Source organism: Aristolochia californica, unplaced genomic scaffold, assembly GCF_029961685.1.
Source record: "Aristolochia californica isolate CCGP_79_NKW_82.1479 unplaced genomic scaffold, dmAriCali1.0.hap1 SCAF_5, whole genome shotgun sequence".
NCBI classification, from domain to species: domain Eukaryota; kingdom Viridiplantae; phylum Streptophyta; class Magnoliopsida; order Piperales; family Aristolochiaceae; genus Aristolochia; species Aristolochia californica.
The window spans coordinates 42,722,166-42,744,114 of NW_027182214.1; the positions used below are offsets into that span (position 1 = coordinate 42,722,166).

The window sequence follows — 21,949 nt, forward strand, 5'->3', positions numbered from 1 at the left end:
ACTGCTGGCCCATCAAAGCCCAAATATGAATTTCAGTTTAATTTTCTTTTTATTTTTTCCCTATTTTTCGTCTCTGTCTCGTCTCTCGCATAAGATGTATCGAAAGGCTATTTGGCTCGCTTGCGAACTCATCGCGGAAAGCGAGCGTTTAGACGATCTCCTCGATGCTGCGAGCAGTTGATATCCACGTTTCCTCCATTATTGTTCGCATTCTGTCCTTCCCCGCTCGGGTTTAGGTTTCTTCTCCTCTTTCTTGCTCTTTGCATTGCTGATCCAGCCTCTGATATTCGGCGCCGGAGTCTTCGGCGAGATCTTCGAACTAGTTCGGTATTTTTCTGTGGCTTATCAATGTTAGTTCGTCGAGATTTCTCGTTTTTTTTTGTTGGATTTGGTGGAGTGGATATCTCTCTAGCTTATTGTGCACTAATCTGTAGCTCTTTGGTGAAGTTTTTCAAGGATTTGAATTTTGATTTGCATTTTATGAAATCCGTGGTTCTTTCCAGTGCAATGCGTTTGCAAGGTATAGGTGCTTAGTGTTTTGAATTTTAATGTCTCTTGATCCGGTGAAAGTTTGGCAATCGTTCTTTTCCAGGTTTTGAGCTTTCGTTAAGTTAGTTTTCGTGATAGGCGAAGTTTTCTCTTCGTTCTTAGGATTGCCGACGGACATTTCGTTGTATAACACTCTGTTTTGTGATATTTCAGTTGCATTTGGCGCCAAGTGTCATTTACTTTCCTCTCCGGCGAATTAACCGGGAGAGCCGGAAATGGCATCTTTACCTCATCCTTCTACTGCTCTTTCGTCTACTTCTGCCTCGGATTTTCTGCGAAGCTCCTGTAATGGCGTCAGTGGCGTTCCTTTGAAGGCCCTAGGCAGGGCTCAGTTAGGGGCAAGAAGGGCGGATTTTACTGTTGCTGCGAACATCATGAAGTGGAAGAAGCACGATTATCCTTGGCCTAATGAGATCGATCCTGATGTCAAAGGTGGATATCTCAGCTATCTCTCTCACTTCAAGCCTTTGAAGGAAAAGCCTAAACCAGTCACTCTAGGTTTTGAGAAACCGCTGCGAGATCTGGAGAGGAAGATTATTGATGTGAGTTACCTGTTCGCGTCCAATTTCTATCATTGTATCTTAACCTTCTTGCAGCTTTTAAATATTTTTATCATTTCACCATTGCATGTTGTTTATTAGTGATTCTGAGCTAACTAGAGGATATACACAGCAGTGAACCTACCATTTTCCCATTTTTCTGCAGCATCAATATTGATTAATGACTCTGTTCTCTTCAATTCGGTTCCTTTTGTCTTTGGTTATTCGTTGCCAATGCGTTATTTTTAATTTGTATGAGGTTGCCTTTAGAGAAGTTCCAATTTCATCCCCGGACTGGCTATACTTTTTCTTCACTCCAGTATGCATCTGGAAATTCCTTTAGACCCCTAAGTCAGGAGGGTACTGTTGTATTTGTCTTATTTTATGTTATTAGATTGAGGATGTTAGACGCTTAAAATTTTTAAAACTTTTTGAATTACTGAAATTTGTTGTTGAGGATAAGCTGTTCCTCTTTTGCTGCAGGTACGAAAGATGGCAGATGAAACTGGGTTAGACTTCAGTGACCAGATAATTTCTCTGGAAACTAAGTATCAACAGGTAGTTCCTTCTCTGAAACACGGTCGTTTGTGTATCAAAATTAAAGGTGCAAATTATCGTCTTATGTTATTTATTAGCTTGGAATACGAGTAAATTTCAATTTGGTTCTGGTCTAGTCAGATGTTTTCACAGGATGGCATAGCATAGCAGGAGCTTATTATTTCATCACGTTAGACAATGATTGTATTTACATCTTCGGAACACAAAGTTCTAAGGAAGGATTCTTGTCCCTAGCAGCCCTCTCAGTAACTTTATGTTTTAATTCCTTATAGTTTAGGTCTCTTAGTGTAATCTAAAATTGTTTACTAGTAATGAAACATAACCTTGAGTAGGGGTTTTACCTTAACTTTATAAGAAGATGCCTAAATGATCAAGGTGGTTAACCTAGGCTATATTTGATTTTCACATCATGTTAAGTCTCCATTTTCAGGCTTTAAAAGATCTATATACACACGTGACTCCCATACAACGCTTGAGTATTGCTCGCCATCCCAACAGGCCTACTTTTCTTGATCATGTGCTAAACATTACTGACAAGGTCAGGCAAACTCTCTAGCTTGCAGACTGTATGATTCATATCTATTTAGTTTTAATGTTGGGGTCCAGTAAACATCAAGCATCTCAAACAATTCTTTTCTCTTTTCAGTGGGTAGAACTTCATGGTGACCGTGCTGGTTATGATGATCCTGCAATAGTTACCGGCATTGGGAGTATAGATGGCAGAAGTTACATGTTCATTGGTCATCAAAAAGGCAGAAACACAAAGGAGAACATTGCACGGAACTTTGGGATGCCTACACCTCATGGGTATATTTTTTTATATGGAGGAAAGAAACAGTTTGAGAATGCCAATTTTGTCACAGATGTATCAAATTTCTTTTAGATTTTTTTTGGTTGCACTAATTTATTACTTTTAGAAAAAAAAAAGTAAATTATCCCAATTTTGACAGCAAAGTTAGGGGAAAAAGGCTCCACTCATAAAGCAATCATTGCTGTCGTTGAACTATGTAAAATATTCAAGCCCAGAACCTGGACAATTGCTGCTGATTGATTTGAGAGTGGATGCAGAGAAAACTTTGTTTGTCAGTTCTGACAGTGTTGAAGCATACAATGACACGTCCATATGGAACACAAGTTGAACTTGATAAAAAGAAATTTTAAATCTGGAAACAATTAAATTAAATGCATGCACGGACCCCCCCCCCCCCCCCCCATCTTTCTGCCTCCCAACCATTTAGCTGCCCATTGACCTATTCAAAATTGTCCCTTCATTTTCTGGCCAGACTACATTGGTTGAATTATGTTCTAGTAGTTCAATTTAGGTCTTGCAAGAAGACTTATCTAGTGAACTATGTAATAACCTTCATATGCATTATTTTCCTGTCCTGAATAGTACATAATTGTTTGTAACCTGCTGTTATGGTTTTTATAATTTCTTTGCTTCAGAAAAGCACCTATTTGTTATCAAAGAAAAAAAGAAAGGAAAAAGCACTTGTTTACTGTTCTACATCTTAGAGTTGCTTTTCCTGGTATGAATCTTATGAAATGTTATCGGAGGTGTACACTAGTGAGATGGGTAGCCCCAGTACTTATCCTATAGTCTACTATAACTGTCTGAGTTGTCCTTGCTGCATCTTTGCCTTAATAATTTGATGTGTTCCTAATCCCCTGTAAAGAAGGTGTGAGGCTCTGACTCTTTCTCAACTACTTATGTTCATTGCCACATGTGTTTATGCATTAGGTATCTACTTTTTACCACCAATCATGTATGATAACAACAACATCTTATAGTCAACAAAACTCCTTAAGGTGCAATAGAAAATTTTCTTCCATGTATTTAAAGTGTAGAAGGAAAATATTTAAAGTTTGAGACTTAGCTTATATTAAAATTTTTACCGACTACTCTTTTGAGCTTCCTATTTTCTGGAGCTACAATCTAAGCAAAGTTACTGTTAAATGACTGTTTATATCACAGTGATGGTTTATGTGGGCAGTTATAGAAAAGCTCTGCGCATGATGTACTATGCTGATCATCATCAACTTCCAATCATTACTTTTATAGACACACCTGGAGCTTTTGCTGACCTTAAATCTGAAGAGTTAGGTCAAGTAAGTCTCGGGTGCCTTCAAGCATGGCTGCTTATGTTTGGTGAAAAGAAGAGAATTACATGGATCTTAGTTTGATTGCAAATTTCCCTTTGTGTCACAAATGCATGCAGGGAGAAGCCATAGCCCACAATCTGAGGACCATGTATGGTTTGAAAGTGCCCATAGTTACAGTTGTCATGGGGGAAGGTGGTTCTGGTGGTGCACTGGCCATTGGATGTGCTAATAAGCTACTTATGTTGGAAAATGCAGTATTCTTTGTTGCCAGGTGACTTCACTATCCTTATTCCTTTTTTACCTAGTTGCATTTCTGTAGTGAACCTAAATTGCTTGTTGAATTGAGGAACTTTGCTCACTTTTTTTCTGGGATGCAATATAGGCAAAACATACATGTTTCCTGTTTTACTACTATTTGTTCGCCGCTGATGTGTGTTAATACAGAAAAATTGAAGCTGATAATGGAGAACATGTGAATTTTAATGAAGATAAATGAATTCAATTAATCATATTTGATTGTGAACTTTTTGGTTACTCTGATTATTTTTAAAGAGAGGTTACCCTGAAAATATTGGAGTAAGAAAAATCTTTTTTTTTTTCTCTCTTTTTCTAAGAAATGGGATCTTGTCGCCTATGATTATCTTGATTGACTGAACTGGCTTTTTAGCCAGTTGATTTCATTCAAAGTGCATAATTATATTGGCATCCCAGAAACTTCAAGAATGTTATATCTGTGCTTATCTGTGGACAGAGAAGTACAAACACAACTTCTTAGGCAACTTTTTAGTGGTTTCGTGGAGTTCTACTCTGTGAAAACCTTATTGGCCTAGTGTAGGCTTAGTCCCAACTGTTTGGTCTAGCATATTTGCATGAGTATTAACTGTGAAAGTAAAAAATTAGTAAAGTCAATAAATATATAACTTTGTTAAATTTCTAATGATAGAGGCCAATTCTAAGAAGAAATTGATAATAGGCCAACAAAGATTACCCTGTTTTGCCCATTAGCTGTGTATTTTTTGAATCTTACATCTTTCTCTTGAGAATTTTCTTATGTTGTCATCTTTCCATTTTCTTTGCAAACAGCCCAGAAGCATGTGCTGCTATCTTGTGGAAGAGTTCCAAAGCAGCTCCGAAGGTATAAATCTAGCCATTTATTGTTGTGTATTTTTCCATATGATTTGTTATTTCTTCCTAGTATTTGAAACTCTGTTCAAACCTATGCAGGCAGCTGAGAAGTTGAAGATTACTGCTACAGAGTTATGCAAGCTGAAAATAGCAGATGGCATAATTCCTGTAATATTCATCTTTACTTGAACCTTTGCTCTCTCACTAGGGTGTAGTTTTTGCATTGGATTACATGTGTCAGAGTGGTAAAAGAAATAGCGGACAGAGTAGCCTCTATTCAAAAGCCTGATAATGTAAAGAGGAAAGTGGCTGTTTGGTGGAAGCAATTCCAGCAGAATGAACTCAAAACAAATAAAGCAAGATAATACAGTTTACAAATATTCAGGGCCAAAGTTCTATTAATTCATTAAGCAGTATTAGGGTGCTATAGGAGAGAGTAGCCCTCTATTCAAAAGCCGGATAATATAAAGAGGAAAGTGGCTGTTAGGTGGAAGCAGTTCCTTCAGAATGAACTCAAATTAAATAAAGCAAGATAATACAGTTTACAAATATTCAGAGCCAAAGTTTTATAACTGCCTCAACTGGATCATTTTAGTTTTATGAGCTGCTTGTTAGGAATGATGGGATCAGTTCCATGTTGAAGTAGGGCATCTGTTTTGAAAGTGGTAAATGATCTAAATATGAACTTATAGCTTGTTAGTCACCTTAACTCTTGCTGTGCTGTTGTAAATGTGTTGCTTTAACTGCTGTTTGATGGAAGTTTCTTTGATGTTGCTTTGTTTGTTATAAACAGTATAATCAGTGTCTTAAGCCATATATTATATATTAGGTTATCTTGCCTTCTTCTGAAATATTTCCCTCTTTTTTACAGGAACCACTTGGTGGCGCTCATACTGATGCCAAGTGGACCTCACAACAAATAAAGATGGCAGTTGTTGGTGCCATGAATGTAGGATGGCTTGACAATAACATTTTATGTTATAGAGATAATTCATTTGGAAATTAGCCCTTTGACTTTTATCTGCTGCATATACAGGAGCTCTTTGAAATGGATACACCACAGCTGCTCAAACATCGCATGCTCAAGTTCCGGAGTCTTGGTGGATTTGAGGAAGGAATTGCACAAGACCCTGTGAAGAAGGCCAACATGAAGAAGAAAGAAGAGCCGATTATTGAGAAAGAAGAAATCAGCACTACGTCAGATCTCAAGTTGGCAGATGAAATTGGAAAGCTGAAACAGCAAATTCTAGAAGCCAAGGAGACATCATCATCTAATCATCCTGATCTGGCTTTGGATGAAATGATACAGAAACTCAAAAAGGAGGTCGACCATGAATTTGCAGAGGCCATCAAGTCTATGGGCTTGCAAAACAAGTTTGAGATGCTGCGAAAGGAGGTTACAAAAGCGAGAACTTTGGGGGATGTTGATTTAGGTCTCAAAGACAAGATTGATAAAGTAAAGGAGGAATTCAACCAGGGTCTCTCAGAGGTCCCCAATTTCAGTAGCTTGAGTTATAAGCGTGATATGTTGAAGGAATTAACCAAAGCCAAGAAACTGTCGGAGCAGGAAGAGAAAGCAGTATCACTTAAGCTGGAAATCAATAAGAGGCTCAAGGATGTCATGGACCAGTCCGATATTAAGCAGAAAATTGAAATGTTGAGATCTGAAATGTCAAATGGTGGAGTGTCTACTGAAGGGGATCTTGATATTGAGCTAAAAGAGAAAATCTCTAAGGTGAAGAAGCTGATAGGATCAGAATTGGTCAATGTGCTAAAATCATTGCAACTAGATTTACGGAACATCACTTCACGACAAGAAAGCACCAGTAACTTGAGCGCAGAGCCGTCTTTCAATGATATAAAGATCAGAGTTGACGAATTGAATAAAGAAATAGCTGAGAAAATTAAAGATTCAATCAATTCCTCAGACTTGAAAAACAAAATTGAGCTTCTGAAGATAGAGGTCGCCAGGGTAGGGAGATCACCAGACCCTGAGTCAAAAAACAAGATTGAAGAATTAAAACAGCAGATCAAAGAGAACCTGGTGGATGCCGTGAGTATCCCAGCTTTAGTAGATAAACATAAACAGCTGAAGAATGAAATTGCAAGGGCCACGGGATCTCTAGCTGAGGATGAAGGTGATTCAAGACCTGAGGCGACCAGACTGGAGATAAATGTGGGCACCACACGTGGGCGTGCTTGAAAGTATGTATCACTCATTCCTTTACGATTTATTTATTAAAAATGTTGGGGCTGTATGTGAATTGTGCATCAATCATGCAGATTTCTTCCCTAAGTATAGACCAGTTTTGATCATCTTTTATGTTATTTGGAACTGTATGTTCATTGACTATGAGATTGCGTAACTCAATTCTTGTGCTCCGCCGTTACAGAAAAGAAAAGAAAAAACTTGGACCTCTCTTCCTCTCTCTACTTGTTTTTTGCTTGACTAATTGAATTTTACGATGCAGGTGTTTACTACTGGACAAGGTGCACAGTCACACTTCCACACCCCGTGAAATGGACATTTTCTCATAATAATTTCTCACTATCGGGGCACCTTTCCGGAATTCAACGCCAGTGTCTTGGACTCGAAACTCTTCCTTCCAATGTCTGAATAGAGCCCCCACTAAGCAAGATTCGGTAGGATGCAGTAAGCTTGGTAGGCAGTTCCAATGCTGATTTTTCTGTCTAGGTCTATTTATTCTGTTTCTTTTGTTTCTCGGATTTGTTTTATCCCTTGGGTGGAGGGGATTCTTAAATCATTTGTAGACACAGCAAACTCTTACATGGCCTTGAAATTTGTAGATCTCCGAGCAAGTAAAAAGGTTGAGCTTCAACCTTCCCGAGGTCTTGTTATATAACAGAAATAAGGTTCGAATGCCCTTCTAGCTTTGATTATTTTCTTTTCCGAAGAAACCTTTTCTCATTTTGGGTTGTTTTTACTGCTTTCATGTTTGAGAAAAAACTGGGCTTCTGTGATTCCTATTATAGTATAACAGACTTTTTACTGCTATTTGAATTTTAAAAATTTCCATCGCTATTGCTTTTTAAATTTAGGAAAATGGCTAACAAAACTTGGTGAGTGTGAGGGTCAAAATTTCACAAATGATATTCTCCTCTACCTTGTTCAGAAACTAGTAATGCATAGATGCTTGTGCACAAAATAAATTTGCAGAAGATCAACCCAGTTCTCCAATACTTTTCCCCTTTAGAGACGAAGGTAAACGATGATCAGCAGATGGGGGACAGATGATCAGTGTTTTTATTCGTCCCCCGTTAGAATTAAAAATAGCATTGCAGAAAATAGTTTGGGAAGGAAATGATTATTTTATTAACATATACAAAACACATTTTGACTTAATTCTTTTTTAAAATGAAAATGTTGATATTTAATAACATTGTTCAGTAGCTAAAGTAGATTCCATATATAAAGTTTTTCGAATCATATAATCGTAAAGAAAATGCATTCAAACTGCTAATTAAAAAATCATCAAGATTCTTTGTTAAGTGATTCTCACAAGTGAAATTAAGATCAAGAAAGTTGTATATTATATTTTTATAGAAACAAAAATAAATCCAGGATTCAAAAAAAATAAAATACCTGTTTTGGAAGGAAAGAGGAACAGATGGAATTCCAAGGGATGAAATGAAGAAAAATTTGTTCCAAAGTTGTACGGCCGTTACAGCTTCGGATAAGGTTGGCTAGATATTTTCTGCAATAGTTGCAAGTAGGGGTGGCATCGAGTCGAGTCCAACTCAGCCTCGAGCCTAAAATTGTTATTGAGTTCGAACTCGAACTCGAGCCGAGTTCAAGCTCAAACCTACATTTAAAACTTTGCATAAAATACATGTGACATAAACTATATATAAAAGTATACATACATTTTACATAAAATTGGGCATAACCTCTATCCATTAACTCTGCATAAAATTGTCTATACACTCCAATAACAAGAGAATTTTCTCTTTCCAATCAGTATAATTGTCTCCATTTAGAGGAATCAAAATTTAGAACAAATAGTTTGAATAACTGCAAAATAAACAAAAAACTTATTAAGCCAAATATTGAATATTTATCCATGTAAATAAATTCATACATATAAATCAATATGTCATTATAATCTTTTATGTGAGCTTAGATAATAACACTTAAACGATTATATCACTTTATGATGGGATCAAATTTCTCTCAAGAAATTTTCTAGGCCTATGCGCAATTAGATTTTTTTTTTTTAATATTTCTATCTCATCCTGATTAATCACTCAAACATTTACATTGTAGGGTTAAATAATTATGTCTCCATAATTAATCACAATTTTGTATGTCATTAACTTTTTGTGACTAAGTTTAATGTCACTAGAAATTTTCATAATTAAAAATATTATGGTTATTACTCAATTATTCAAATGTAAACAAAAATATGACATCAAGATAATTGACTAAAATTGATGCCAATTATTAATTCCTTATATTTAGGTGAACCAAAAATATGTATAGATAAGTATGCATAAAAGCCTAAATATTTTTTTTCATAAATATGCATTTATAAATTCATATTTGCATGTAAAATTATTTAATTCATATGAAGTAAATGAGAAATGGCATAAAAAATAAATATACTGATTTTCTAATTATTCAAATATCTATTAAATGTATCCAAAGAGGTGGCATGGATTAGAGTTCAAGTTGAGGTCGTGGGTTCAAATCACACACTCAAATACTGATTTTTTAAGGATGTCCGAGTTGACCGACCGAGCCCAAATCAACTCAGTTTGAACCGTTGTCTTCAACCTCCAACCCTACACCGCCCGCCGTCGTAATCAATGCTGGTACACCCAGCAAACAGAAATTTCCTCCACAAATTTTAAACCCGCAGAGCTCCCTCGTTACGCCCACTAGTCATCGTCAGCTATGAAGACCTGGACCAAGAACGGTATCTCCATTGTGTCGATATCTCAAACAGACTGATGTGCTTCCAAAATTTCGCCAACCTAGCCCTTCGCAAATCTCTTTGTCTCCTACCAGTTCACCGTCTATCACATAACCCAGTTTCTGCTACATCCCCTCCACCGAGGAATACAAAGACGCCAAAGAACGAAGATACTGAAGAGGGAAAATGCCAAAGAATGAAGACGACGAAGAGGAAGACGCCCACTCAAATCCCTGACTCGCTACTCCTCGAAATTGAAGCCCGAAAATGGAACAAAGCCGGAGAAAGGAAAAGAAAGCTAAAAGCCGAAAATATTAGTGTCAGCCCGAAATTGCTAGTTAAGTAACAAGCCGCCTCACAAGCCGCCAAATTGAACCGAGGTTCACTCAAACTCAGCTCGTTTACTTAACCGAGCCGATGCCACCCTTGGGGTGTTTGAACGTCGACTGTACGAAAATGGAGAAGCGAAAAGCTGAACGGAAAATATCATCCGGCTCCATCTTTGTTTGCGTCTGAAGAATCTTTCACTCAGAAACAGAAAGGTCGCAGGGAGGCGTAGCAGAATGGAGTGACCTAGCTGGAGCAACGTTCATCTCTCCTTGGGGGATGAAGCCAAAAGACCATACGAAGCTCACCAGTATTTCAACGGAATCGTTCTCCCAAGCGTCATACGAAGCCGATGAGCAGCGGATACTCCACTCTATACGCAGACTCGCCAAATTTCAAGATTTGGAGTCATTCCTAAGTCAAATTCGCTGCTCCTGCTTTTTTTCTGGCTCCAATCATCTCTCGCAAACAACACCATTTGTTTTAAGTTTTTATGACTTCTGCCTTCCGTCGCCGCTCTCTGTGGTGTTAGACTTGATGTCTAACAATAATAAAATAAACATCATAAAAATAAATATTAAATCCTCCATAATTTTTCTTATTATGAGAGTCATACATATATCATAAAATTAAAATAATAAGAATAAAGAGAACGTACCTTTCATCTTGAAAAATATAAATAGAACTTCAATGCACCCATTTAATCTACCTCTACAGTGGGATGTGCTGGCCATTATTCCATGTACTGAACATCCAATGACAAAGCATCTAGAAGTGGGCCCCACGCCATATGAATCATGGTAATTTTATTTTATAAACAATATATTTGAAACCATAATTCCAACAAACTCCCACTTGGTTTCAAATCCATTTCAAATTCCGATTTTCGAAAAAACATAAAAAATTAATCTTGACACATAAAATCATACCATGACCATATGCATTACCTTAAACATTTTAATATACATGTGTAGTTAACCCGGGTCTACACAATATATATCTTAGATATCCAAGGCTGGGGAATAAACCAAATCTATACTTGTCAAATTTGCCAATTCAGCGGTCTCCATTCATAGCATACTCGGACCTGAACTCAGGGTAAAACTCTATACCAGTTTGAGTATTAGCCACTAAGCTAACTGTGCCTAATCAGTACCATAGGCTTGAATAATTTAGACATTCAACCCAACCTTCCTATTGAGACCCTTCCGTATATACATACAAGTATATACCTAATAGAAAAGTTGGATATCAAGGCATCTCGCCATCCATAACATACTCAATACTTGAGGAGCTCAGGGTAAAGTTCTATACCAACATGAGTATTAGCCGTAAAGGAAACTATGCTTATGCAGTCCCATTGGCCTAGACAATTTAGAGACTCAACCGTCATTCCCTATTGAGACCCTCACATATACACTTACAAGTGCATACCTAATAAGGAAGCTGAATCTCAAGGCATACACTGAGTACTCATATTATCTCACAAAAGCATATGCATTCTTTCAAAATCATTTCATGAAATATAAATTACAATGTCATGACATACATAGTATTACAAATCATTGAGCCCATAATGCATACAAAACAATGTTCTCCCACTTGGTCTCACCAATTATAAACAAATCAAACCCATGTTCCCCACATGGAAAGTGAAACTGGTCACGGGAAGACACTTGGTTAGTGGATCAGCTAAGTTATCCTGAGAAGATATCTTATATAGAACAACTTCCTCCTTCCTCAGCATGTCTCGTATATAGTGGTATTCCCCTTCGATATGTTTAGCCTTGGAGTGACACTTCGGATCTTTCGTGATAGCAATAGTAGATTCATTATCACAAAATAGAGGAATAGATCGCTCCACACAGTCTACCACTAGAAGACTTCGTAAGAATTTGCGAAGATAGACAGCCTTCCTTGTAGCAAAGTTCATAACCACATATTTTGCCTCCATGGTTGATTGCGCGACACAGTCTTGCTTCTTGCTTTTCCAAGAAATAGCACCTCCTCCAAACATAAAGATAAAACCAGAAGTAGACTTTCGGGTATCAACACATCCTTGATAATCTGAGTCGGAATAACCAACCAATTCCAACTTGTCCGCTTGATAAGTCAAAGCATATGACTTTGTTCTTTTTAGATAGCGTATTACCCATTTTACCCCTTCCCAGTGAGTGAAACCTGGATTAGCCTGAAATCGACTAAGAATCCCAACAGCATAAGCAAGATCAGGTCTTGTACATATAAGAGCATACATAAAACTCCCCACAGCAGAAGCGTATGGATACTTAGATTCGTCCAACTTATCTTTGAGGCGAGAAGGACAATCCACATGGCTCATCGTTTTAGTGATATCATAAAGTATTTTACCTTGTATACAATTAGACATGTGAAACCGATCTAGAAGAGTGTCAATATACTTTTCTTAAGACGAAACTCAATTTTTGCAAAGATATATCCTGTAGAATTTTAATACCAAGAATATAAGAAGATTCCCCAAGGTCTTTCATATCAAATGTCTGAAACAACCATCTCTTTATACCTTGGAGTAACTGAATATCATTCCCGGCTAATAAAATATCATCTACGTATAAAGTAAGAAAAGCAATGCGATCTCCCACTGTGTTTATATAAACACAATGATCTTCTGGATTCTGAGTAAAACCATACGCTGTAATTGCTTCATTGAACTTGACATTCCATAATCTTGAGGCTTGTTTCAAACCGTAAATAGACTTGTCTAATTTACACATTTTTGCTTCAGTTCCAGGTCTAACAAATCCATGTGGTTGTTCCATATAAATCTTCTCATCCAAATTTCCATTTAGAAAAACGGTTTTAACATCTATTTGGAACAACTCATAGTCATAATATGCAACCAATGCCAGGAGAGCTTGAATAAACTGTATCCTTGTAACAGGAGAGAATGTTTCATCATAATCAATCCCGTATTGTTGAGTAAAACCCTTGGCAACAAAACGAGCTTTGAATCTTTCAACTTTACCTTCAACATTTCTCTTCCTTGTAAAAATCCACTTGCACTTAATGGACTTAACCAATGTAGAAGGATCAACAAGTTTCCAAACTTTATTTTTATACATAGAGTCCATCTCTTCTTCCATTGCCGACTTCCACTTGTCGGAATCCACATCAAGGAGTGTTTCCTCGTAAGTGTCAGGATTTGTAACATCTTCATTCAACCATGTTCTTTCATAAGTTTCTCCAGCATAGGTATAAAAATCTGAAGATGATAAAGTTGACTAGGTTTTCTTTCTCTAATCCCTCTTCGAATATCCATTTGGGTGGAATTCTCTTTATTAGAAGGAGATTCAGAAGAAGACGTTTCAACACATTCTTCCAAGTGAGACTTCATACCTAAATCTTTATCACAATCAAATCTATCCTCAATGAATTTTACATGTCTACTTTCAATAATCACCTTTTCCTTAGGATCATATAACCTATATCCTTTCGAATGTTCAGAGTACCCAACGAATAAACATCTTCGAGTCTTAGACTTCAATTTATCTTTAGGATCAAGTTTTAAAACATGAGCAACACATCCCCATACTTTAAAATGGTTAAGACTAAGAGTTTTGCCTAACCATACCTCATAAGGTGTTTTATCAACGGACTTTGAAGGCACTCTATTTAAGATATAGGTAGTTGTCAATAGTACTTCACCCCAAAAGGATATTGGCAAATTTGCAAGTGCCATCATAGATCTTACCATCTCTAGTAAGGTTCGATTTTTCTTTTCAGCAATACCATTCTGTTCAGGTATATAAGGCATGCTAAACATATGGATAATCCCGTTTGACTTGCAAAATTCAGAGAATAACTCCGAACAATACTCTCCACCTCTTTCGGTGTGCAATGTTTTGATTTTTTTTCCTGTGGCATTTTCTACCTCCAATTTGAAGGTTTTGAAATAATCTAAGGCCTCATTTTTTCTATGCAGTAAATATACTCTTCCATATCTTGAGAAATCATCTATAAATGTGATAAAATACGAATGATCATTACGAGCATTCACATTCATAGGTCCACATATATCAGAATGAATAATATCCAAAAAATGAGAACTTCTTGAGCCTTTGGATGGAAATGGTATCTTTGTCATTTTCCCATATATACAATACTCACAAATAGGAAAATCATTATGTGAAAGATTTTTCAATAATCCTTGTGTCACAAGTCTTGTAATTATATCCTTGTTTATATGCCCTAGTCGTAAATGCCACAAATACAATTCATTTTCTTTAATATCCAAAGAAGTAAAAACATTGAACACCTTATTTCCACTAAGTTGCAATTGATATAGACCAGAATTTCGAAAACCTCTTGTAAAATAAGAAACTTTCGATTTCCAAAGTAAAATGTAAATCCAAGTTTCTCAAGACAAGATACAGATAATAGACTTCTTCTCATAGAAGGAGCATAAAGACAATCTTCTAAATCAAAAAACTTATTATCAACAAGTTTTAGCCGGTAAGTTCTTATGCCTTCCACAATGGCCTTTTCATCATTTCCCATGTAAATAAAGCTTGTTTTGTCCTCAATCTTTCTTAGCTCCTTGAAGCCCTGCAACTCATTTGATACATGAACAGTTGCACCAGAATCAGCCCACCAACTAAAAGGTTTGATATAAATAGTATAAGTTTCAAGAGATAAGGACTCACTGGTGTTCTCATGTTACCCTTCTTGCATGCTTTTCAAAGCCCTACAATACTTCTTTATATGTCCTGGCTTATTACAGAAGAAGCAAACACGTTGATTTGCATGTACTTCAACCTTGTTGATTGACCTTTTTGTCCTTGAAGTTTTGAAATCGAAAGTTCTTTCCCTTCTTCTTAAAATTCTTTTTCTTCGGCTTCAAAACTATATTAGCACTAGGTGAAAGTTTATCTAACTCCATACTTGGATTGAATCTTTCGGACTGGTGGTCGATCATATTAACCAAATCAAATATAGTCCACTGTCTTGGACAAAGAATAAAAGTCTTGAATATATTTGAGAGATTTGGGTAAAGAGTTGATAATGGTGACCACTTTAGTTTCTTCATCCATTGGTCTACCATGATATTGTAACTCATATGCCATAGCAAGCATGTCATTTACATGTTTTCTCACATCAACATTTTCTTCCCATTTGGCACGAGTGAACTTTTGCCATAAGTTATTGATGTGAGTAGACGACTTTTTACCATATTTAGCCTCAATTTGGTCGAGAATCTCTTTTGTAATGGGGACATGAAAATAAGTCATCAAGAGAGTCACACTTAGAGCCCCAAGAATATGTGACCTTGAAATTTCATTAGCATTATCTCATTCCTTAAATTTTCTAAAATTTTTCTTATACTGTTTCAGATTATCGGGATAGTTTATTCGGGAAGGTCTTTGAGGAGGAGTATCCACTTTGATAATCTTATCAAACCTATAGCCTTGTAACATTAAGTCAACCCGTTGTGACCAGTTCACATAATTAGTCCCATCAAATACATTTTTCTTTAGGAACTCAGCAAAATTAATATTCGTCTCATCCAGAAAATATTTCAATGTTTGGAAGAACATACATAATTATATAATCATTCCACCCATGATAAACAACCAACAATATCAACAAACCAGCAAACAAACAAATAAATTAATTCATACTTACCCTTTGGGGATTCATATGAATTAATTTACAACATACTAATCTAATTATACAATTCGCATTACCCTTTAGGGATTTTGCTAATCGTATAATAAAATTAGTATAACTTATAAAACAAATTATACTCAAAATAAACACACATAAAATTAATTTAATTTATACAAAATGCATTACCCTTGGGGGATTTTGCAAATTATATAATTATGTTAATTTTCACATACAAATACATAAATATATAACAAGGCATGCAATAACACAAATTATAAATACTTAAAATAGCCAAATAAATTTCAAATAACATAGAAATTCTATTCAAAATACAATTCTATGTGAAAATAAACCCTTAAAACACATTCTGGCTCATTATATTGGCAAAAACCCGATTTGGTTCATGGTTCTGGGTCATTAACGACCTGGACCGCACAAGCCTGCATATTGGCAAGCCTGCACCAGCAGACCCGCACGCAGTAGCCCGCGCATAGTAGCCCGCACCATCAGGCCCGCCTGCGGCGCCAAAACCCAATAAGCCTAAACTAAGCTTATTTCCATTCACAAATAAATAGCCAAAAAATCCAAAAAAAAATGGAAAAATATAGAAAATTAGAATCTATCTCTAAGATACCAGACTCCTCCATAATTTTTCTTATCATGAGAACCGTACATATATCATAGAATTAAAATAATAAAAATAAAGATAACGTACCTGTCATCGTGAAGAATATAAATAGAACTTGAAGTGCACAAGATAATCTTTGATAATTCGTTTACAAGTGATAAGTTTGCTCCCGTTCAGCCAGACTGGGTGTGCAAAATAGCCTTAGCCTCACTTATAAGACCATGGAGGAATTTATAGATTTTCAAATGGTGTGGCACTAATGACTATTCATAAGGACACATCCTCTTAGAAGAGATACATCCTCTTAGGAGATATACATCCCCTCAAAAGAGACACATCTCCTTATTCTCAAGAGATGTGTCCACTAAATCAATGCATCCATTTAATCTACCTCTATGAGGGATGTGCTGGCCAATATTCCCTGTATTGAACATCCAATGACAAAACATCTAGAAGTGGGCCCCACGCCATATGAATCATGGTAATTTTATTTTATAAACAATATATTTAAAACCATAATTCCAACATGCGGAAACAATTACCTGATATCTCATCCTCCTTTCTGTTTTCTTTCTCTTAATGATTTTTCTCTTCTTGCGATTCTTGAATTTACATCCTCTGTTTCTGCTCATAAAACCTCTAGTTTTTTCTTTTCTCGTTCCGAAGAAAGTAATCTGCAATGGAAGCGAACCAGTAGAAGAATACCTGGCGTCGGAATACTACAAAGATCTGAATTGCGTGGATAAGCAACACCACACGGTACGCCTGGATCATTACCGTCTGAAATTTTACAACTCTTCTACAAATGCAAGCTCAGAGAAAAAGCTTACCAAGTAGTTTCTTTTTGGTGCTTGTAACGGACTGGATCAGGGTTCATCAGACGGAGAATTCGGGCGGGAGTCAATTTCATTTGGATCCGGACACAGACATCTCCGACCATCACCGCCTTTGTGCGAAGGAAACCCTGCGACAAACGAATGGATGGCCGCGGCAGAAGCTGTAAGACGCAAAGAAATCTCACAGTCATTTGGGTGGATCCATGTAACAGTTGATCACAACTTCAGACAAACCAAATAGAGGAGGCGATAACTAAAGACTGGATGATGTCAAAAGAGTACATTTAGAGCCCCAAAAGAGAACATTTAGAGCACCAACCAAGGCGCGCAAAAAGTATTTATCTGTTATCATCACTCAGAAATGAAGAATGGTCAGAACCCCAACACACATCGATTTTCATTTCATCCCTATTTATTTCAGGGTTTTACATGCAGCATTTTGTCTCTTGAACCAGAATCACTGAAGAAGGAAGAAAATCTCTCCTTCTCAGTATACAAACGGGAAGATTGCCGTCCTAGATTTTGGATACTCCTCCGGGAACTTTTCCAGATACCACCGCCGGTTCGCCCTCGCTCTGGGCACCAGATTCGAACAGGTGTATATGAAAAACCCCAACCCCGCCCAGGACCACGTCATCACCGCCCATCCCAGCCACTCCACCACCTCCCCGAAATAATTAGGGCAGCTCACCAATTCGAATAGCCCGCCCCTTGGTATCTTATACCCGCCCCCTTCCTTTTTCAGGGCGATCAGCGCCTGATCCGACCGTACATTCACCACCATGCCTGCGACGAAAATAGCCGCTCCCACCGCCACCCGCGCCCAGAACGCCCTGCCGGTGATCCCGTACTCAGCGTAGTGCGAGAGCCACCGAATCTGTACATAAGTGTTGAGAAGGTTGAAGATAAAGGCGAGAAGCGCGATGGAGAGGGGGAACGGCGCGGGGTTCTTGCGGGCGCCGAGGTATGTCGGATAGATTAATGTGCGGTGGATGTAATGGAGGAGAAAAGGAGCGATGAAGGCGAGGGCTTCGGGATTGGCACGGTGCCTGCCCAAGGGAAGGAGGAAGAGGGAGAAGACGAGACAGGGGCTTTCCATGAGGGCCCAGGCCAGTGCTGGGGGCAGCGTCGGGCCCCATCCCGTCCGGAAGTGCTTGCCGTAGGGCGCCTGGAGAAACTGCAGAGGGAAGTAGGTGAGAGGTGCGAAGATGTAGAGACAGAGGAGGGAGAGGTCGTAGAGTGATTCCTCTGGTGCCATGAGAGGCGGCGGATAGCTTCTGCAAGAGGTCGTATGGAAGACCGCAAGAGGGGGGAAAAGGGTTTAATAAGCTAACAAAGCAAATTAATTTATATTATCAACCTAAATATTTTCGAAAGAGCATTATTTAAAGAGTAGATGTATCGGAACAGACATGCCCGCTGATTCTCCGGAATACCGGAATATTTGTTTTATACCGTTGGTTGCTCCGAATCTTCTTATCAATTTACTAGGAGTCTAGGAGCATCTTTGGAAATTATATAAAAGAAAATAAAAAAGAAAAAGGTAAATCAGATTTTTTAGACCTTGGAGCTCCCAATGTAATTTTTATTTTCCTTTTTACGAAATTATTTGAATAAACCCTGGTGGGGGAAGTGATCAGAGAAGGGAGACTGCGGCCAGAGTAATTCGCTCTCTCTCATACACAGTTCTCGCGGCATTCTTCTGATGAAATCTTACACAAAAACAAACCATACAATGCCGATCATGGAAGCTCCTCCTTCAAGTCTGACTCCACTCTCTGTGTTCGATAAGCCCTAGAAACTTATTTCCAACATTTGATTTCTCTGTCGGGGCTATGCAAGCTCGAGGTCGAAACGCCCTGCTGGCGGCGAATGCTCGCTCTGGCAATGGAAGCTCTTATGTGAAGCAAAATTACATTCGGAGAAGCGCTTCTCATTCCACCTTGCAGCAGCAATGGCTCCAGAGGAATCAACCGCTGGGTTCTCGGCTGGAGAGGTTGATCAGGCTGTTGAAGACAAGCCGATTCAGTCTGAGAGTGTTAACCGAAGGTATCGCTTCTCTGGTTCTTATTCTTCATATCATTGAGATAAATCGAGTTCCCTTACATTTCTTGATCTCTTTTTCTTTTGCTTGTGTTAGGCTTTGTCTAGACACTATTCTTGGACATTTGCAGAGAACTTTCTACTGAGGTTTCGTTGTGCTCACTTCACTTTGTAACTTTCCGCCAGTTCAGATGATTGGAAGGCCCAGCTAAAGCTTCCGCCACCTGACACCCGCTATAAGACTGAGGTAGAATCTCCTTTCACTTGGGGTTCATGGAGTCGCGGGGAGAAGTTAATTATCCTTTCTGGTTAAAAAGTGTCGTAGCATAATCGGCACCATTTTGTACCTGAGCACAGCTCCTGCTGTTCAACAAGGAGATTCTGTTTGCATTTCTAACGAAAATAAGAAGATATTGGTCCACTCTCTCTAGTTTTGCTACTGTCAAACTTAAAAGCCCATTCCTACTCCATATGGTTATTAGTTGGAGTGAGGCTTCTCCTACGTGTCTGTCGTTATGGTAATACATCTGCGAATGAAATTTGTTAGGACACGACTAGTCAAAACATTAAAAGGTAAGGCATTAATCTGGTGTTTAACTTGGCCACAAATGTTTTAAATAAACCTGAAAGTTAGCAAATTTCCAAGACATTGAAGTCTTATGTAAGCACTGCCGACATAGTAGGAAATACTTTATCCTTCTGAAGTAATTTTCTCCACTGCTACTTTACCTAGATGGAGTGCAAAACAATCTCATGCAGAATGTCTTCTTTCTAGTGCTGCCTTTGTACCCAATACTTGTGTTGGCTAAGTAGCTCTCTCTAAACCTTTAGCAGATACCTTTTGTCATTGCCTTATTTTTATGTTACTAATCTCTGTTGTTGGTCAGTGATCTCTGGCATGGTCTTTTCATCATTTTGACATGTAGCTTGTATGAAAAGTTCTTCATGGTGGTTGAGCGGATAGCATAACGGTCATGGTCATATCAAGTTCTCTTGGTATGGAGCTTGGGTTCAAGTCAAACCACAAATTATCTATGGTATGTCATAAAAGAAAAGAAGAAGCACATAATTCGAAGAGTAAAAAAAAAAAAAGAATTGTAAATTTGATGTATGATGTCAATTGGAATTATTGAAGTCATGATAATCTTCTAGGCTGCATGTCTGGAATACAATAGGCCTTGGTTTCAAGGAGAAAATTGCACTATGTGGTTTAGGAAAAGAAAATTTATTGCACTAGAGGTAATTATGTAGTCCTATTAATGCGAATTTTAAATTGCGTGGGAGATTTCCATATAATGAATGAGTATGGTCACACAAAAATTATTTGCCTTTGGCTCAGGGGTCACATGGGGAGGTTTCAAGTGTGAGGTCTTGAGTTCAACTCTCACCAGGGGGTAAGGGGGTTGTGTGAGTGTATAATCAACATTTAAATAAAGAAAGATTATTTGCCTTCTTTAGGAAATATGTATTGATGGCAAAATCTTCCTATGGAAATCTTGCTTTTCTCATCTTTTCTATATCAATAAAATGGGGGAAGAGAGAAGATTATTTATTTATTTATTTACATATTTATCTATTTTTATAAAAGAGTTTACAAGTTAAGGGGAAGGAAGCTTAATGTTCTCTTTTGATTTATATAGTGATCACACACAACTATAGACACACAGGGCAGAACCCTCTTTTTTCTCTCTGTTATATTATGCTCTTCTGATCACCAATCTCTGCCACCTGTCATGGGTACTTTGCTTGCATAAGAGCTAGTTATCACTATCAAACAAGTTGCTTAAAAACTGGATAAGACTTTAAAAAGTTGTTGCTAGCATGAATCACCTGACTGTCCCTGTCCCTGGGGACCTCTCCCCTTGTAGCCCATATGGGCTTCCCCGTGTAAAATGTGTTGTATCCTATGCATGCACTCTAGCTTTGTACTCAAAAGTAATAACCATGGCGTTATGACTCGCTGAGTCGACCCAGCTGGATTGGATCTGGGCAGGTTGGTCTGGGGGTCAGACTCAACCCTTCTGCAATGGGCGAGTCGCAATCCAACTACAGGTGGCCTGACTCGAAATTCAGGGACCCGAGTAATGTCCCAATTCACTCGGGTCCAATTCCGAGTTGTTACACCCTGGTAATAACTCAATAAAATCATCTTACCATTTTCAAAAAAATACCTGTATTCCCCAAGCTAATGAAGGGAATCTGTTGACTAGCACACATTATTAAGGTAAGCTTTTGATGTTGATAGACTTTTATCTTTTTCTAAGATAAATTAAGAAAGTATTTAATGTTGGCAGATTTTTGTCGTTTCTAACATAAGAATCAGTATCTAACAATCTTCTGTTTGCCATTCCGTGAGATTGGTAACACCATATATAGTCAGCAAAGCTCAAAAAGGATATATCTAACATGAACACGGGATAGTCTGATGGTTTTGCTTTTCTGAAATATAATTTTCCGTTCAGAGAGAAAAATAATATTTGTTTTTCCAAAATGAGAATGGCACATATTGATGTTTGACATGTTGACAAACTACATCCGGCAATAACGGTGCTTTTATAACAAGTATTGCACATGCAGTCATTGGGGAGGTCGCCTTTGATGTTAAAGGAAAGTAAGGGGGACTGTGACTCAAAGACATCTTAGAACCCCTCAAAAGAGGTC

At 37.8% G+C, this 21,949-nt stretch overlaps 2 protein-coding genes and 1 long non-coding RNA gene across 4 annotated transcripts; 2 read left to right on the forward strand and 1 right to left on the reverse strand.

The window, feature by feature from the left end:
* Positions 1 to 85: 85 nt before the first annotated feature.
* LOC137966166 (acetyl-coenzyme A carboxylase carboxyl transferase subunit alpha, chloroplastic) lies at positions 86 to 7,723 on the forward strand. 2 transcript variants are annotated; one of them, XM_068812708.1, is made up of 12 exons: positions 86 to 327; positions 703 to 1,091; positions 1,572 to 1,646; positions 2,077 to 2,184; positions 2,293 to 2,453; positions 3,641 to 3,755; positions 3,866 to 4,020; positions 4,833 to 4,884; positions 4,974 to 5,042; positions 5,746 to 5,823; positions 5,911 to 7,079; positions 7,346 to 7,723. In XM_068812708.1, the coding sequence occupies exons 2-11, from the start codon at positions 765 to 767 to the stop codon at positions 7,075 to 7,077; spliced, it is 2,307 nt and encodes a 768-aa protein (XP_068668809.1). In that variant the 5' UTR covers positions 86 to 327; positions 703 to 764; the 3' UTR covers positions 7,078 to 7,079; positions 7,346 to 7,723. The 2 variants fall into 2 exon arrangements, with proteins under 2 accessions (XP_068668809.1, XP_068668810.1); XM_068812709.1 differs by having other exon boundaries at positions 86 to 322.
* A 9,805-nt stretch (positions 7,724 to 17,528) lies between these two features.
* LOC137965986 (steroid 5-alpha-reductase DET2) lies at positions 17,529 to 18,569 on the reverse strand. The gene has a single exon (XM_068812413.1). The coding sequence runs from the start codon at positions 18,501 to 18,503 to the stop codon at positions 17,733 to 17,735; it is 771 nt and encodes a 256-aa protein (XP_068668514.1). The 5' UTR covers positions 18,504 to 18,569; the 3' UTR covers positions 17,529 to 17,732.
* A 225-nt stretch (positions 18,570 to 18,794) lies between these two features.
* On the forward strand, positions 18,795 to 21,906 carry LOC137965950 (uncharacterized). Its single transcript, XR_011116166.1, has 3 exons — positions 18,795 to 19,294; positions 19,386 to 19,535; positions 21,866 to 21,906. It is a non-coding gene; the product is annotated as an uncharacterized lncRNA (long non-coding RNA).
* The last annotated feature ends 43 nt before the right edge of the window (positions 21,907 to 21,949 follow it).

Bases quoted from the DNA above. Each gene is read 5' to 3' on its own strand.
- LOC137966166 (XM_068812708.1), top strand. From the start codon at position 765: ATGGCATCTTTACCTCATCCTTCTACTGCTCTTTCGTCTACTTCTGCC. The intron at 1,647-2,076 runs GTAGTTCCTTCT...CTCCATTTTCAG, and splicing joins TGGAAACTAAGTATCAACAG to GCTTTAAAAGATCTATATAC. The intron at 2,185-2,292 runs GTCAGGCAAACT...TTCTCTTTTCAG, and splicing joins TGCTAAACATTACTGACAAG to TGGGTAGAACTTCATGGTGA.
- LOC137965986 (XM_068812413.1), bottom strand. From the start codon at position 18,503: ATGGCACCAGAGGAATCACTCTACGACCTCTCCCTCCTCTGTCTCTAC.